At 37.5% G+C, this 19,284-nt stretch overlaps 1 protein-coding gene and 1 pseudogene across 8 annotated transcripts in view; one reads left to right on the top strand and one right to left on the bottom strand.

Moving 5' to 3' along the window:
• Positions 1–19,284, bottom strand: part of PARD3 (par-3 family cell polarity regulator) — an 823,714-nt gene that overhangs the window by 355,018 nt on the left and 449,412 nt on the right. For all 8 annotated transcript variants that reach the window (XM_036242174.1, XM_036242150.1, XM_036242158.1 and 5 more), the window contains exons 6-7: positions 13,051–13,139; positions 10,718–10,801 (exon numbers count right to left, since the gene is read on the bottom strand). In XM_036242174.1, coding sequence (XP_036098067.1) covers positions 10,718–10,801; positions 13,051–13,139 — 173 coding nt within the window. The remainder of the gene's footprint in view (positions 1–10,717; positions 10,802–13,050; positions 13,140–19,284) is intronic.
• LOC118639358 lies at positions 8,442–8,931 on the top strand (annotated as a pseudogene).

Raw genomic sequence — 19,284 nt, 5'->3', positions numbered from 1 at the left:
CTGAAGATATTTGAAAAAAATCCTCAGGTGAAAATTGACGAAAAAAAACAACTTTAAGTTTTATTTGAGAGGAAAATTATTAAATATGTATATCTGGATATTTCAATTTTCTATATTAATCTGATAACATGAATACATATTTTCCAATAAGGTCTCTTTTATTTCAATTAAAATCTTTAATATTATAAAATATTCGATTATGTATGTGATTTTTTTTGTTTGTTTGGCTAGCATGGTAGAATTTATAGACAGTAATGTAAGAAAATCAAGGGAGAAAAATAATGAAATATAAATTTAATACAGAAATTTTAAAAAGTTTGGTGTTACCCTTCACCTAATACTCTAAATACCAAATTAAAGATAAATGGTTAAAAAAATCATTTGAGATAAAAATAAAAATTAACCATATCAAATGATGTACATTTATAAAAAGTAAGCTGAGCACTAATTAATAAGATGTTTACTAGCACAAGCCGATTGGTAGCTAGAAACACAAAGAGCCATACATATACATGCACGTATATACCCGTGCATGCGCGTGCACACACACACAGTCACAAACATATATCTTACCAAGGGTTTTTATCCTATTTAAAGACTTTATATTTTTCCTTAAGTTTCATGATTTGCAATCAGATATTAGGAAGAAGAGTTCTGTGAGTATATATTAATAACCAGAGGATGTTAAATAAAGTTTTTTTCTATTTCTTTTCCTCCTGGGAATTCTTTAGAATTAGGGGTGTATGTTGGTGAGAAATAATAGACAGTTACAATAAAGAGGCTTTCTTATCAACCAGTAAGTGAATATAAAGTTTTGGACTCTTGCTCTCCCCCTCAAATTATATAAATAAAAAAAGAGAAAAAAATTTTAGATATGAAAAATACTATAATGTAAACTCCATAATGGCAGGAATTGTTATTTGTTTGGTTCTCTAAAGTAGCCCTGGTAAATTATAGTTCATCAGCCAAAATTTGGCCTACCACCATTTTGTAAATGAAGCTTTACTGGAACAAAGTCACACTTGTTTGATTATATACTATCTATGGTTGCTTTGGTGCTACCTGCAACAGAAACTCAGTGGCCCACATGCCAAAAATACTGGATACCTGACCCTTTACAGAAAGTTTGCCAACCCAACACAGAATACACCTAGATCAAGAATGGCTCCTGTTAGAGTCTAGATCTTTTTAAAACTTGCTTAATAAAATAAACATACATTTACTATTTGCACAAGAAAAAGTACTGTGAAAGAAAATTCCAAGGGCTAAGTCTAAAGAAGAATGCATTATAAAAAGGACCTAGAGAAGCTGACTGTACTTTAAGAATAATGTGCTTATCCCGGCCAGTTTTGCTCAGTGGTTAGAGCATCAGCCTGCAGTCCAGAGAGACCCGGGTTTGGTTCCCGCTAAGGGCGCGTACCTCAGTTGCAGTTTGTCCCCAGCCCTAGTTGGGTTGTGCGGGTGGCAGCCACTCGATGTGTCCTTTTCACGTCGATGTTTCTCTCTCTCTCTCTCTCTCTCTCTCTCTCTCCCTCCCTCCCTCCCTCTTCCTCCTACTCTATCTGAACAAAAAATGGAAAAATGTCCTCAGGTAAGGATAAAAAACAAAACAAAAACAACAATAATGTGCTTTACAAAACAAGCCAAGCAGAAAAAGACAAATACCATATGATCTCACTTATTTGTAAAATATAATGAACATAACAGCCTGAGGAATTGGGCAGACCCAGAGATGTGGAAGTAGGGTACAGAATGACAACCCTCAGAAGAGGGGGTGGTGGGGGGAAGGAAGAGATAAACCACAGAACTTATATGCATGTACGCATAACCAATGGATGTGGACAACGAAGCCGGGGATGGGGTGGGGGGGATAGGGAGGAAGGTGTCAATGAGGAAAAAAAGGAGAAACATCTGTAACAAAAATAAATAAAAAGAATAAAAAAAGAATAATGCGCTTTAGCCATACATGTTTTCAAAGAGAAAAAGATTTAGAATACCTACTGTAAGTTAGAATGTAGAGTAGAAGTAGACGATTAATAGTTACTTAAAAATAATACAATCATATTTCTTGTAAAACTTCAATAATTTCTTAATTATGTGCTGAATGCAGTCTCATGGCCATTCATAAAGTGCTTTCTAACAACTGGAATATATCTAGTGCCATATTCCAATACATTGTTTCAAATCAATGACTCATTATGTAAACAATCAGGTACATTTTTATGTAGCACCTTCCTTTCACATATACTCTGCCTAAAAAGAACATCACCAGCCCTGGCCGGTTTGGCTCAGTGGTTAGAGCGTCGGCCTGCGGTCCAGAGAGACCCGGGTTCGGTTCCTGCTAAGGGCATGTATATCGGTTGCAGTTTGTCCCCGGCCCTGGTTGGTTGTGCGGGTGGCAGCCACTCGATGTGTCCCTTTCACATCGATGTTTCTCTCTCTCTCTCTCTCTCTCTCTCTCTCCCCCTCCTGCTCTATCTGAACAAAGAATGAAAAAGTGTCCTTGGGTGAGGATAAAAAAAAAAAAGAACATCACCAGCATAATTCCTGTATTTCCTTCAAAGAGCAGATCTAGTTCCGTTGCTTCATTAAGGGTTTGCATAGCATCCAATATTCAATAGTTCTACTTCCTCTGAATCCCTGTGGCACAGCAGAATTTTCTTTTGACATAGAGCATGGCTCTTTTCATATACATACTTCTCAATTTGACTATTAAGTTTTTTAAAACTAAATATAAAATCTTATAATTTCATAAGTCCAGCCCATATTTCGGTATACTATTTTATATCTTGCTTTTTAAATACTTAGTATTATAATACATCATAATCACATTTCCTACATAATTAGAAAGCCTCAGAAAAAACTTGTAATAACTGTTAAGCCAGGCGATGCCCTTATTATTTTATTTCTAATATAGTAATGCCATAACTAATATGGATACTCACTAGTTCATTCATTCCTTTACTGAGCAATACCTATAGAAGTATAAAAAATATATAAAAAACATAGATTTTTTGCCATAAGAAATGACAATTATTTACTTTCTGATTCAAATAAAGAAGTTATGTTTTACATTTAAATCAAGATAAAATGAAATATGTGTGAAGTGAAAATTGATTTCTAGGTGATAAAACTGAATAGAAAATTCTGAATGCGGATCAGTTAATTATTTTTGAATAACATAAAAGATGGCAACTAAAAAGAAACCACATGAAGGGGAAGATAATACTGCCTTTTCCATGCATCTATTTGTCTCCAATTCTGGGGATATGAAGCAGTGGTTCTGGAATGAGCAACCACATGCCAATTGTCATTGATGCCCCATTCAAAGACCAACACCCAACTTACTCTAGAAAACAACCTTTTCAGTCTGATGCTCTCCCAACTGAGCTATTTCAGCAGCTCCTAGATAACAGCCTTTATAAGCTAGCCCAGGAAGATCTTTATTTAAGAAAACATCATTATACCCAAGGCCATAATTATACCTATGTGGCTTTAAAATTTTCCCTAATACTGATTTCACATTTTTCCTATTTTCCTGTATCATATTTGATATTCAAGATGTTCTGCATTGTGTTGTTTTCTTTCTGACACATAATTCCCATCTACATTGTTCCTTAGACTCACTGACTTTGAAATCTAAACCAGAAAGCAACACTAACATATGTGTCACATTTATGAAACTATAGGCAGACCTCAGAGATACGGTGAGGTCAATTACAACCAAGGCAATAAAGCAAATATCACAATATAAATTTTTTGGTTTCCCAGTGTATATAAAAGTTATGTTTTCACTGTACTGTAGTCTAGTAAGTATGCAATAGCATTTGTGTCTTAAAATGTACATACCTTAATTAAAAATATTTTTATTGCTGAAAATGCTAACATTCACCTCAGCCTTCAGGGAGTCATAACCTTTTTTGTGGGTGGAAAATCTTACCTTCAATTTATAAGAAATGCAATATCTGCAAAACTCAATAGAGTAAAGTGTAACAAAACCAGGTATGGTAAGTCCTCACATATAATGAAACCAATTTTACCACAGGCTAATTGATATAAATATGCACTAGGTTCCCGCATCTCATCACCATTATAACAAAACAAGGTTAAAAAAAAACAACAATGTTATACAAGGACCTGCTGTATGCCTGTAATTATGTAGTGTTATTCAATCAGTTATATTGCCAAAATTGAGATGGCCCAAGCAGGGTTGGAATTTTGTAAAAGGAAAGTGGTTCTTGGAAATTTCACCTTACATCCTATAATATGCATTTCTGTATTTCCACTAGATATATGTGCAATTTCTTTACAAGTTCCACTTAATCTCTTCCTTTCTGCTATACTGAATTGCCTAACTTTCCCTTATAGCCATCATGGAGTTGAGGAGGTTTCCTTTACAATCTATCATCTCATTAAAAATAATCTTCTCACACAAGCCAGCTTCAATTACCTAATTCACAAAACACTTACCAGTTCACAGAGAAGCTATTACATAACTATATATCAACATTTATCGGATTTCCGGTCAAGATGGCGGAGTAGGTACACGCGGTATCGCGTCCTCCCACAACGACATCAAAGTTACAACTAAACTACAGAACAACCATCATTCAAAACCGCCTGAAATCAAGCTGAATGGAAGTCCTACAACTACGGAATTTAAAAAAGCAGCCACATCCAGACTGGTAGGAGGGGCGGCGGCCGTGGCCGCGCGGCGGCCAGACGGGCTGGTCCCAGACCCAAGTGTGGCAGATAAAAATCAGGAGGCTCCTGCAGCTGGGAAGGTCCTTCCTGAGGACTGAGGGGTCCCCGTCCCACACCAGGTGCCTGCTCAGGGTTCCAGTGCCAGGAAGAGAAGTCCCCATAACTTCTGGCTGGAAAAACCAGTGGAAACTGAGGCTCAGGGAAGCTGAAGTGGCTGGAGCCCCAGGCAGCTCCTTAAAGGGCCCGCGCACGGACTTATCGGACTCTCTCCCTCTAAGCTCGGAGGGGAGGCAGCTCGAGGGGCACCAGAGACACACAGGGAAGAACTGAGCTATTTGGCACTGCAGCGAGCGCTGGAGAGGGGGCTTCCTCAGGGACAAACGTGCTGTCAGAGGCCTTTGTTCCTTTGGTGAACCCTTCCCGGGGGCGGCAGACAGAAGCCATATCTGGGACTCCAGCAACCTGGCTCACACTGGGAGCCCCGCCCTGCTGACTCCCTGAGGCCCCGCCCCGCCCCACACAACTTTCAAGCCTACCCAAGCTGTTGCCACTTGCTTAACCATAGGATTGGCCAGTCTTGGATCCTGCTTCAGGTTTTCCCTAAATTCTTTCAAACGAGCAACATCGGGTCTCAGCGAGCCCCATATCTCTCATTAAGTAATACACAGAAACAAACACAGCCAAAATGAGGATACAAAGAAACAGGTCCCAAATGAAAGAACAGAACAAAACCCCAAGAAAAGAACTAAGTGAAAGGGAGATAAGCAACCTAACAGATACTGAGTTCAAAATACTGCTTATAAGGATGCTCAATGAACTTAGTGAGAACCTCAGTGAACTTAAGGAGGGCCTCAAGAGCATAAAAAAGGACCAGTTAGAAATCATGGATACACAGTTAGAATTGAAGGAGGCATTAACTGAAATAAAGAATAATTTACACAGCTTCAATAATAGAGTATGTAAATCCAAGGAGCAAACCATCGATTTGGAATATAAGGAAGCAAAAAACACCCAATCAGAACAGCAAAAAGAAAATGAATCCAGAAAAATAAGGAGAGTGTAAGGAGCCTCTGGGACAACTTCAAGCATGCCAACATTCGCATCTTGGGGGTGCCGGAAAGAGAAGAGAGAGAACAAGAAATCGAAAACCTGTTTGAAACAATAATGGCAGAAAACTTTCCTAACTTGGTGAAGGAAACAGACATACAAGTCCAGGAAGCACAGAGAGTCCCAAACAAGATGAACCCCAAGTGGCCCACACCAAGACACATCATCATCAAAATGCAAAAGGTTCAAGACAAAGAGAAAATCTTAAAAGCAGCAAGAGAAAGGCAGCTAGTTACCTACAAGGAAGTACCCATTAGGCTGTCAGCTGATTTCTCAAAAGAAACTTTGCAGGCCAGAAGGGAGTGGCCAGAAATATTCAGAGTGATGAAAACCAAGAACCTACAACCAAAATTACTCTATCCTGCAAAGCTGTCATTTAGAATCGATGGACATATAAAAACTTTCCCAGACAAGAAAAAGTTAATGGAGTTCATCACTACCAAACTGTTATTATATGAAATGATGAAGGGTCTTTTTGAAGAAAAAGATAAAATGTATGAACAAACAAAATGGCAATGAATACATATCTACCAACAATGGAATCTACAAACAAAATGAACAGGAAGTACAGAAACATTCTCATAGATACAGAGAACATTTTGTTGGTTGCCAGTTGGGAGGGGGGTTGGGGGAATGGGTGAAAAAGGTGAAGGGATTAAGAAGCACAAATTCATTGCTAGACTGACAAACCTCAAAGGGAAAGGGGTTGGGGGGGTGGGAAGAAATAAACCAAAGAACTTATATGCATAACCAATGGACACAGACAATAGTGTGGGAAAAGGTGGGAGTGGGGCGGGAGTGGGGAGGAGGGGGTCAATGGGGGAAAAATGTGGAACATCTGTAATACATTTTACATCCAACAATAAAGATTTAAAAAAAAAACATTTATCACATAATTATAATTGTGTGATTTCTTAGTAATCACTCCACCTCCACTGCAAATCTCTGAAGAAAGACTAAGTTCTGTTCATCTTTGTTTCCAAGCACCTAACACAGGGAATTCCCACAAGCTAAATGCTTGGAAATGTATCTAACTGAATGAAGAGTCCACCTGTAAGCATTTCTGAGAACAAGGGAGGTGGGTGTTTCTGGCTCCTGAAGATTGGTATCTATGCCCTGGCCGGTTTGCTCAGCGGTTAGAGCGTCAGCCTGCAGTCCAGAGAAACCCGGGTTCGGTTTCCACTAAGGGCACATACCTCAGTTTCAGTTTGTCCCCGGCCCTGGTAGGGTTGTGCAGGTGGCAACCACTCGATGGATGGGTCCCTTTCACGTTGATGTTTCTCTCTCTCTCTCTCTCTCTCTCTCCCCCCCTCTCCCTCTCCCTCTATCTGAACAAAATATGCAAAAATATCCTTGGGTGAGGATGAAAAAAAAAAAAAAGATTGGTATCTGTGAATCTGAGCAGCCTACCTGCATTTTCACTCCCACTATCAACATACCTCTGTGATACCGTTACTGTCAAGTCCACAAGATAGCTTTAAAATGCAACACAGGCCCAGCCAATGTGGCTCAGTGGTTGAGCATCAACCCATGCACCAAGATGTCACCAGTTCAATTCCCAGTCAGGGCACATGCCCAGGTTGTGGGCGCGATCCTGAGTGGGAGGCATGCAGGAGGCGGCCAATCGATATTCTTTCTCTCTTATCAATGTTTCTATCTCTCTCCCTCTCCCTTTTTCTCTCTCTAAAATGAATAAAGAGAAAAAAAAAACTTAAAAAACAAACAAAACTGCAACACAGGCTTTGGAAAAAAATTAGTTCTGTTCTGTTTCCCAATACAAAACTGGTGATGCTTATAAAGATTTTATAAAGAGTCTGACTTTATTGATCTCTTTGTCCCTTATACAGGAAGGCTGCAGACTTTCTTCACTAAGTGTCAAATCATCAAGAATTAAAAATGACTTGGCTGAAAAATAATTTCTAGTTCTGCAAAGGGATACTTGTCTACTTAAATGTGTTCTGTATATCAAAACTAAACACCATGATAACCAGGAACTGGTGGTGTCTGTGAAATGCTTTCCATTCAAATTATTCTAGGGTAGGTTTATTTTTTCTTCTTTTTTTCTAAAAATATTTTTATTGTTTGTTTGTTTTTTAGAAAGAGAGGAAAGGTGAGAGAGATAGAAACATCAATGTGAGAAAGATACATCAATCAACTAGCTGCCACCTGCACAACCCCTATGAGGGATCCAACCAGCAACCCGAGCATGTGTCCTGACCAGGAATGGAACTGGGACGTCTCAGTCCATGGGACAACACTCAACCCACAGAGCCTGGGCAAGAGTAGGTTTATTTTTCTATCTTATTACCCTTTTACTTCAGGCCTTTCACCAACTTATTTTATCTTTTCACAATGACGTAGGAAACGTGGTAAATGACAGAAAATAACATGTCACTGAAATACTGGTTCAAAGCTGGTACATAAACAATTAAGTCTCCTTTGTAATAATTTATATTATATTCCACAGGCAGGTAAAGACATATTAATATTAGAAAGCTATAATCCATATATTTTATCTTATTTTTCTACTTAATGATATAAGGGGAAAAAAAGATTTAATTTTTGAGATCATTTAAAATCATATTTTTTACTTTTTCTCGGCTGGAACCTCCATCTTCCAGCAATTCGCCAAAATGACGAACACAAAGGGAAAGGGGAGAGGCACCTGCTATATGTTCTCTAGGCCTTTTAGAAAACATGGAGTTGTTCCTTTGGCTACATACATGTGCATCTATAAGAAAGGTGATATTGTGGACATAAAGGGAATGGGCACGGTTCAAAAAGGAATGCCCCACAAATGTTACCATGGCAAAACTGGAAGAGTCTACAGTGTCACCCAGCATGCAGTGAGCATTGTTGTGAACAAACAAGTTAAGGGCAAGATTCTTGCCAAGAGAATTAATGTATGTATTGAGCAGATCAAGCACTCTAAGAGCCAAGATATCTTCCTGAAACATGTGAAGGAAAATGATCAGAAAAAAAGAAGGAAGCCAAAGAGAAAGGCACCTGGGTTCACCTGAAGCCTCAGCCTGCTCCACCCAGAGAAGCACATTTGTGAGAACCAATGCAGAGGATCCTGAGCTGCTGGAGCCCATTCCCTGTGAATTCATGGCATCATAAGTGTAAAAAGAAGACCTCTGTACTGATAAAAAAAAAAATGTTTCTCTTAATTGAGTAGAAGTGTGGTGTCCCTTCCCCAAAAACAATAATTAAAGAAAACTCTGTGTCCTAAAAATAAATAAATAAATAAATAAAATAAAATTATATATTTTAAAGGAAAGACAAGATACATTTTGAAAAACAATGCAGCTTGTTTAACTGAAAAGTTCTTTGAAGAAATATCAATGCTTCTCTAGGGCTTAAAAGTTAAAAAAGTCCTGACTGCTTTGGCTCAGCCATTAGAGCTCCGGCCCAGGGACCGAAATGTCTTGGGTTCAATCCCTGGCCCAGGTTGGGGTTGTGTGGGAGGCAACTAATTTATGTGTCTCTCTCACATCAATGTTTCTTTCTCTCTTCCTCCCTCCCTTCCACTCTATCTAAAAAAAAAAAAAAAAAAAAAAAATAATGGAAACATATCGTCAGGTGAGAATTAACAACAACAAAGTTAAAAAAGAAGAGGAAAAAAGTGAAAGCAGCTACAATTCTGTCAATATAACATTACCTCCAAATTCAAGGTGAATTTCACTTGTTATACAACAGTAACATTCAAGCCTCATACTCCAGCCGAGTTCTAGATAAATCAAAGTTTCATTGTCCAGACATTCCATAAAGTGTGTGTTTTACCAAAGAGATGAAATCTGGATTTCCCATTGTTAAGAAGATGTTCCAGAAAGATAGTACAATTGTTCAAATACCCATCTAAAAATCTAAATAGATAATTTAATAACATGCTTGTATCAGTCTTTTACAACACATGATGCTTGCAATTCCTTGGCCAGAGTTTAAACTATGTTCTAAGTTCTCAGTCACTGGTCTAGGAAACCTTTCAGCTTCCCCTTCTCCATGTAAAGAAACTTAAAGTAAATAAATAAAATGATAATAATAAAAAATAGAAGTTCAAAATATAAAGCCATATATTTCATAAATATTTTTCACTGTGTAATCACTAGATGGGTAAATAAAAGAAGATGTGATAAAACATCACAAGTAAATGTGCATAGATAATGTCCTCGGGAAGAGCATTTGTTCATGACAAAAGCCCATCAACCACTAGCAGAAAAATCAATTCATAATATGTGAATATATTAAAACAAAGAAATAACACTTTCACAGAAAAGAAGTATCAGAATGAAAGAAACTCATATAACATTTTAAGTTTTTAAGAATATATGGTCTATAAAATAATAGTCATATTAACAAACAATATAAAATTTTGACATTTGAATGTGCAGACATTGAAGGGAAGGAGCCCAAAGCCACAGGGTAGGAAGTAAATCTATGGCTTGTCTTTCTTTTAAAAATGTCAAACATAATCATAAAAGTCTTATAAAATTCAGGAACTAAATAAACATAAAAGATAATTTCAAATGAATCACTACCTAAGTTATCTAGATAATTTTTATTGGATAAATTTTTCCAGAAAATAGCTTTAAGCTCTTTCCCTTAATTTTGCAAATTCATCTGGAATTCTGATTCTAAATTCTGTCGTCAATTTACAGCAAAGTAGAATGTCTGCATGGATGTAATGAAAAACAAAATTATTAGGATAATTTGAATGCTCAATTTCTTCATCAGCTTAAGTGCCTTCTGTGATTATGATGTATATGTACAAATGAAGTGAGAGTTGATCCAAATGAAAATATTTCCATTAAGCATATGCTAAATCAACACCACTCTAAATCTGAGCATAAATGAAGATAAAACACTCCACATTATGATTCAATTAAAAACCTCCAAGATACGTTACCTGCCGCCTCGAGCACTGAAAGGCACTACATGGATTCCCAGAGGCCCTCCATCGTTGGGGACGTGTACGAGCTTTACCATATCGCTGTGAGACAATGATGAATGAGGGAGCATGAACATGGACTGTAAACAAACCAAACCGAAACACAACAAAACAAAACAAAAATACAACACAGACACATAACAAACAAAAAAAGAGAACAAAACAAAAATCCCACCAAGCATACACACATGTGTACATACACATTCTGGATATAAGCATGGTGATGAAGGCAACATTAAACACTACATACCTGAACACTAGTCTGATGGCATGCAGGGAGAGCAATCATCAGAAATACTACATTAAATATGACACAGAACCATTTCTATCGGATCACACTCTTCTGTGTATACAAGTACACATTTTGCAAGTCAAATCTCTAAACTTCCACTGAAAGATTTCCATCTCAATATCTACTTCAAGGACAATGAAGAATAAAAGTGTTGCAGCTATAGAGCACTTTATAATTTACAAAGAGCTCCTAAGTATGGCATATCATTGACTCAATAATATTATAAGGTCAAAGTTTGTACCCCTTCAGACATATGACAATCCAATGTGATCCAGCAATCCCGACCTCCCACCATTCCACAACAATTTAAAGTCACCACTTCTAAAATCACTGCAAGTGCAGGTTATGAAACTCATGAAAAAACAAACCATTTTCATAAAAGTGTTTGCAAATGAACTTTAAAGTAATGAAACGACTTATATAAAGTAACATGAAGTTACTTCTATTATATAACTAAAATACTTTACTATTAATGTAATAAGCCCAAGTTTACTAAAAGTTGGTGTAACTTAGAGAATGTAAAATGTGTAAATCATTTAAATAATATTTTACTTCCTTTGTAGACTGTGTGTATGTGTGTGTACTGCATAGAAATCTAAGCAGTACTATTTAACAATCAATATTTGGAAATAGGATTTTAATTAAATGTTTAGCTTAAGCAATCCCAACAACCTTAAATGATTATCAATGGATTTGACAAAAGTCACAATATAATTTTTATAAAATGAAAAATGCCAATTCTTAATCTTCCTAAATAAAAACCTCAGGTCATCCTATATACTATGAATTTCCTGGTAGTATAAGACAAGGACTAAAGAAAAATAAAAATAGGAGTATCACACAAATCAAAACACAACTAAAAATATGTGCATAGATTTAATCATATATACTAATTAGGACAAAATAAAAATTTAGCCATATTAAAGTAACACTATTTAAATGGACTTTAATTTTGTAAAATATTTTCATCGAATTTTATAACATCCTATTTTAGATACTATTAGTACCATTTACACATTTTCTTTTGGTACGTGCCCCTAGCGGGAAGGAACCTGGGACTCTCTGGTCCGCAGGCCAACACTTCAAACGCTGAGCCAAACCGGCCAGGGCCATTTACAAATTTTTTAATGATTGGTTTGTCCACTGAGAATAATGTAGCTGGCATTAATAATTATTGTTATTCTACATTCTTTCTAAAAAGAACTATGATATGGCAAGTATTTCTTAAAAGTAAATACTTAGAGAGTGCTGGTTACTCTATATCCAAACATAATCTGATTCTACTGCCTAATCTCACTGAGGAAGTTCTTAGAACCTTCCCTTGGTAGACCAAAAGAAGACAGAATTAAGAGTTCAAATGTTAATGTCTAGATTTCCTAACATTTATTCAAAGAAAAAGAAAAAAATTCAGAATGACTCCCTTCCCTGAAAACCCCTTCTATTTAAACATGCCAATATTTAAGATAATTGCACGCTTGTGATAATATAAAAAAATTTTACTTTGTCCTTTTATACTTAAAATCATGTTCAAGGTCCGTAACCTACGATCTATTAATTTTCAAATACGTTGAGATGTTCTACTTTTTCAAATCAAAATATATATACTAAAATAGCTAATGTTTATATGATTCAACTAGTTTTTCCGGTAAAGTAAGTATGTTTACAATTTTTTAAAATTTAGCTATGTTGAAGAACAAACAAAGGACCAAAATACCGACATACAAAGCAATCTGAAAACAGTTGCAGTGCTGTACACATGGCAAATATTTTCAATCAAACACTATTTTATATAATTCAAAAGTATTTGCCAAGGCATGAAACTCAGAACAGATACATGTGAATTTTCCATGCTAGCTTTTTTACATTAGATAATTAGCACAATAGATAAAAGATGCTCTTTGGAAAACAAACCAATGCAACGCTTGTTTTTGGAACACTTGCTGCTCTCAGTGATGCTGCAAGTATATTACAAATTTAGTTAAAACCATCAGCAACTTACTCCAGAGAAAAGTTGGGTATATTCTCCAAACCACTGTCGGCATGTCCAACAGGTTCAACACGACTGTTGTCTTCTGTCCCATCCTCATCCTAAGACAGCACAACACAAAGAAAAAGAAGCACACTGTGTTAGATCAGTTTCTATAACATAAAAGAAAATGGGATAAAAGTGGACTCTAATACGCACTATAATCATGTTATAATTAGGTCTTTCCTCTACGAAAGATGACGTATAATAAGATGGATACGTGTACATAAAAAGTTACATTTCAGAGCAATAGTGAACTGATTTATCATATCCCAGGAGGTGAACAAGATACCAATGCAATAAAAAAACATTAAAACTTCTACTTAATACTAACTTTCTTATCATTTTTACTTCATTTTTTGGTCAATATTTTAGGAAGTAACTGCATGTTACTACAATGTTATAGTATATTACTATATTAATAAATATATGTACATGACACTGAGTATGTATGTTTAAATTTTTACTACTCTAAACAGTTGAGACCATTATAATCCTTAATGACTACCAGAATCTGCGAAGTCACATTTGTCAGTTCCACTAACTTGGCAAAATGAATATGCAGTAGGAACAATCCCTGACTCAAATCCTTCATCCTATGAAATTTCACATAAAGTTACTCTGGGCCAACTGACTATCTGTAGAGGCATTAAGATCTTAGTTATAGTCCAGCCAGTGTGGCTCAGTGGCTGAGCATTGACCCATGCACCAAGAGGTCACCAGTTCAATTCCCTGTCAAGGTTGTGGGCCAAACCCCAGGGGGGCATGCAGGAGGCAGCCAATCGATATTCTCTCTCATCGATGTTTCTCTCTCCCTGAAATCAATAAAGAAAAAAATTTTTTTAAAAAAGATCTTAGTTATAAAGAACCACTTCTGCTTACTTCTGTTAATGAAGGACCAAGCAGAGGGTGAGGCACACACAGAAACATAATCAATGCTCACCTTGGTATCCTTTCTTTTACAAAGGCAGTATTTTGTAAAAATTATGTTTCAACATGTATAAATAGGGATTGGGTAAGTATACTGGTCCTCCAAAAGATACCACGTGGAATAAATGTGATGGTTCATTAAAAAATAAGTAAAATGTCACCCAAGAATATACCTTATTTAATTATTTATGTATTTATATTTTATTTCAGAGAGAGGACAGGAGAGAGACAGAGATGGAAACATCTATGAGAGAGAAACACTGATTGGGTGCCCCCTGTGCGAACTCTACTGGGGATCCAGCCTGCAACCCAGGCATGTGCCCTGAACTGGAATTGAACCAGCAACCTCCTGGTGTATGGGATAAAGCTCAACCAACCCAACCATACCTGGGGGGCTATGCTTTATTTTATATATAATGGTGGTCATTGTCTTTTCATTAGGGAGTTCACTAACAGTTAAGCTGCCTTCTCAGGAACATTTGAATAATAAACATGCCTGACTGACATTAAGGGTCTTCTTAACCAAATTAGAATATTTAGAAAAGGCTAGGAGTTTCCAAAAGCAGTGGCTAGGAGCCTCTTGTGGGCTTCAGTTTAGATCCACAGTGTCTGGCACCCAATAGATATTCTGTCAATACTTTGCTAATGAAAACAAAGCCTACACAAGGAATTTCTGGAGTGTTATTTCCAAATATAACTAAATAAAATTTATTTAATCTATTTCTTGGAAGTTTATGTATACAATTAATGTATACATGTAAATTGTTAGGTTTATTCTTTCTACTACATAAATTAGATAACAATGATTTTATACATGAACTTATTAAACCACCTATATATGAGAGTCCACCATTAGAAAATTTTATATTTTTAATCATGTATTTGAGAGACTCAGAGTAGGAATGTGTATGCTGGCAACACAGACATCAATCAATGAAATGATAAACAAAGGTTATATGTTCAAGACACAATGTCAAACAATATTTTTAAATCATTGAAGCAATATACAGCAATTGTTAATGTCCAATGGACAATTCTCCTGTGAATCTACCAAAATAAGACGCTGAATGCACCAAATTTTTCTGAGTTGTGTACGGGTCGCACAGTGCCTCAGTGGTGGTCCACGGCACAAAGCCAAGCAGCATCAGGACTGATGATCCTGAGAGACTCCAATATGCACTTCTTAGTTATCTATGTCTTTTAAGCACCAGCTTACACTTCCAAGGTTAACCAGCATCTTAAACCTGCCTAAGAAACACACTTTGAACGTAAACAACTCCCGAAATTATGCTTTTCCTTTGGGATTGGGAATAGGGGAGGGGAACAAAGTGACTGTTTATAAATGAGATAGAAAACATAAAGATAATCTTATAATTTAAGGACATTTTGTTTCAGGATTTATTAGTAATTTAAGCACCGAAATAATTCCATCACTATACATAACCAGTTGAAACACCTATGTTGCACTATGAAAGACAGCCACATAAATAAAATGCCCCAAATGGTAAACAGTTACCGATAGTCTGAACATTCACTGTTCACACAGTAGCCATTATCAGGCCTCCAGGAACATGTAGAATATTACTTCAGGAAGTTGCATATGATGTTCAGTTTAGATTGCAACGTTCACCACCCTGAGGCTGAGCTGCAACTGCTGTGGGAACAACTTAGAATTTCCCAGGTTTGGGATGTGGAAATACTAGCTCCTATATTGCTTTACTTTTTGTTGTATATTTATAAAAAGCTGTGAGTAAACATAGTTACTTTTTTTTTTTTTTATCCTCACCCGAGGACATTTTTCCATTTTTTGTTCAGGTAGAGTGGGAGGGAGAGAGAGGAACAGAGAGAGAAAGAGGAACAGAGAGAGAGAGAAACATCGACGTGAAAGGGACCCATCGAGTGGCTGCCACCCACACGACCAACCAGGACCGAGGACAAACTGCAACCGAGGTACATGCCCTTAGCGAGAACCGAACCTGGGTCTCTCTGGACTGCAGGCCAACGCTCTAACCACTGAGCCAAACCGGCCAGGGCCATAGTTACTTTTAACAAGAGTTATTTACTGAATTTCATTATAAGCATAATCTAGTAGTCCACTCTGATCTGCATGGGACACAGTCCAAGACCCGCAGTGGGTGCCTAAAACCACAGAGAGTTCCAAACAATATATGCACTGTGTTTTCCCTATAAATACATACCTATAATTAAATTTGAGTTATATATTCAATACAGTAAAAAGAATTATCAAAAACTAATAATAAAATTAAACAATTATATCAATATACACTGCAATAAGATTTATGTAAATGTGGATTCCCTCCCCTCCCCCACAGGACAAAGGGGTGAGTCATGTCCCAAGGGGGACAGAATGTGATGACCCACAACTTAACACTTATGACTTGCTTATTTCTGGAGTTTTCCATTTAACATTTTTGGATTCCTGTTGACAATAGTTAAGCGAAACCATAAAAAGCAAAACCATGGATAAGGGAGACTACTTGTAAATGAACCTTGGCATTACTTATGTCATATCAATATTGAAGGACTACAGCATTAATGTAAACTACATGTTATTTAAAAAATCTCCAGGTGAGCCCTGGCCAGTTTGGCTCAGCAGTTAAGAGCGTCAGCCTGCGGTCCAGAGAGACCCAGGTTTGGTTCCCACTAAGGGCATGTACCTCGGTTATAGTTTGTCCCCGGTCCTGGTTGGGTCACGTGGGTGGCGACCACTCAATGTGTCCCTTTCACGTTGACCTTCCTTCCTTCCTTCCTTCCTTCCTTCCTTCCTTCCTTCCTTCCTTCCTTCCTTCCTTCCTTCCTTCCTTCCTCTCTCTCTCTCTCTCTCTCTCTCTCTCTCTCTCTCTTCCTCCCCCCCCCCCACTCTATCTGAACAAAAAATGGAAAAATGTCCTCAGGTGAGGATTAAAAAAAAAAAAAAAGGCTCCAGGTGAGAGTCCTGGGTTCAGTTCCAGCTAAGGGCATGTACCTTGGTTGCAGTTTGTCCCCAGCCCCTGTTGGGGTCAAGTGGGTGGTGGCCACTCTATGTGTCTCTGTCATGTAGATGTTTCTCCCTGTCTTTCTACCTCTCTCCCTCCAGCTCTATCTCAAGATAAACACAAAAATGTCCTCGGGTGAGGATTAAAAAAAATATCTCCAGGTGAGTCAATATAGTCATTATACTTTTTTAATCCTTTCCCTTTTCTCCATTTTATAGCAGGGTATAGTGGATAAGAGCTCGGATTAGCCCTGGCTGGTTTGGCTTAGTGGTTAGCGCATCAACCTGCAGTCCAGAGAGACCGGGGTTCAGTTCCTGCTAAGGGCACGTACCTTTGTTGCAGTTTGTTCCCGGCCCTGGCTGGGTTATGTGGGTGGTAGCCACTCGATGTGTCCCTTTCACGTTAATGTTTCTCTCTCTCTCTTCCTCTCTCTCCCTCCCACTCTATCTGAACAAAAAAGAGAAAAATGTCCTCGGCTGAGGATAAAAAAAAAAAAAAAGAGCTCGGATTAGAGAATTAAACGGACCTGGGTTTGAATGCCAATTTTATTATCTTTAGGCAAGCAATACAGCCCTTTTATAAATCTATTTCCCCTTTTGTAAAATAAGAACCAAAAAATCTTCTTAGGATAACTGAGAGAAATAAGATGATCCATGCCTGACACTCAGTAATTGCCCAATAAATGTAAGCTATTATTGAAAAGAGAAAGAAATAGATGACGTATAAAACATAACTCAATAAATATTTTACGTTACACAACTACAAGGTATTTTAAGAATATACGTTCATCCATTCATACTCTGTGCCTTACACTACAATTTAATATTAAACATATTACCTACTCAATTAAATACATAATGTATCATCTACATTTTAGAAACTTGCATAAATCCCAGTATTTGTTGTGCTTTACTACACACAAAATACTTTTATTGTAAAATGCATTTGGCATAAGAAAACATGTTGAAAAAATATAAGCAAACAAATGCTGTATACAGTCAAGTAAATGGCAGGAGGAGGAAAACACTATGTCAAGGGGCTGCAAAGGGTCTATGATTTTACCCTACTTCAAAGCTCCCAAGTTAGGCTGCCATGGGAGCTAGTATAAGAAACAAGATTCCTGGGTCTGAGACAAAGGACAGCTTATTACAGCAATAGCATTAGTCAGAGTATCCTTTTTTTGTTGTTGCTGTTAATCCTTAATTGAGGATTATTTTTTCTATTGATTTTTAGAAAGAGTGGAAGGTAGAGAGAGGAGAGGAGAGAGAGAGGGAAAAATTAATGTGAGAGAGACACATCGACTGGTTGCCTCCCACATGAGCCCCAAGCAGGGCGGGGCAGAGATTAAACCTGCAACCAAGGTATGTACCCTGACTGGAAATCCAACTGGAGACCCTTCAGTGCAAGGGCTGATGCTCTACCACTGAGCACAATGGCCAGGGCCCAGAGTATCATTCTTTTATGCACCAGTTCCTCAAGCTAAAATTCTTGCAAGGTGATGGGACGAGAGGGCCAGGGGACACTGGCACACAGGAGAAATCTGAGCTTAGGGAATGCAAATGCCTGCTCAACGCTATGGAGGGAGACTCTGCCTATCTTCCAAGGCTGTTTGTTGTACACACATCCTTTAAGGGTAGTCCAGAACAAGAAGAATAAAAGTGCAAGAAAACCACAGAGAATTACCTCTCGAAAACACAGTTCAACCTATGCATTGCCAAATGGCAACATCCATATGATTACTAACAAACTAAAACTAAGAATATCATTAAGAATGCCTTAAGGGAGTCCGGCCAGTGTGGCTCAGTAGTTGAGTGTAGACCCATGCACCAAGAGGTCTCCGGTCCGATTCCTGGTCAGAACATATGCCCATGTTGTGGGCCCGATCCCCAGTGCAGGGCATGCAGGAGGCAGCCAATCGATGTCCTCGCTCGTCAATGTTTCTATCTCTCGCTCCCTCTCACTTCCTCTCTAAAATCAATAAAGGAAAAAAAAATTAAAAAAAAAAAAAATGCCTTAAGATAATGTCTTCACTGTTATGAACTAACAATAATGTTAAATCCTATTAGATAAAACAGCCAAACCTCCTACAGCAAGAAAAAAAATATCTTTTAGTGGAGAGCTCTATGTTCAGCCAAACAACAAATATCAAATGTGAAAGTTGAAAACAATTTTTCAGACATGCAAAGTCTTTACTTCCCATGGACTCTTTCATATGGAGCTACATTTGGATGTGCTCCAGCAGAATACAGGAAATGTCATAAAACAATGGACAGAACCCAAG

The sequence above is a fragment of the Molossus molossus genome, unplaced genomic scaffold, assembly GCF_014108415.1.
Source record: "Molossus molossus isolate mMolMol1 unplaced genomic scaffold, mMolMol1.p scaffold_m16_p_1, whole genome shotgun sequence".
Classification (NCBI taxonomy): domain Eukaryota; kingdom Metazoa; phylum Chordata; class Mammalia; order Chiroptera; family Molossidae; genus Molossus; species Molossus molossus.
This window is presented reverse-complemented; position numbering and strand designations above follow the sequence as displayed.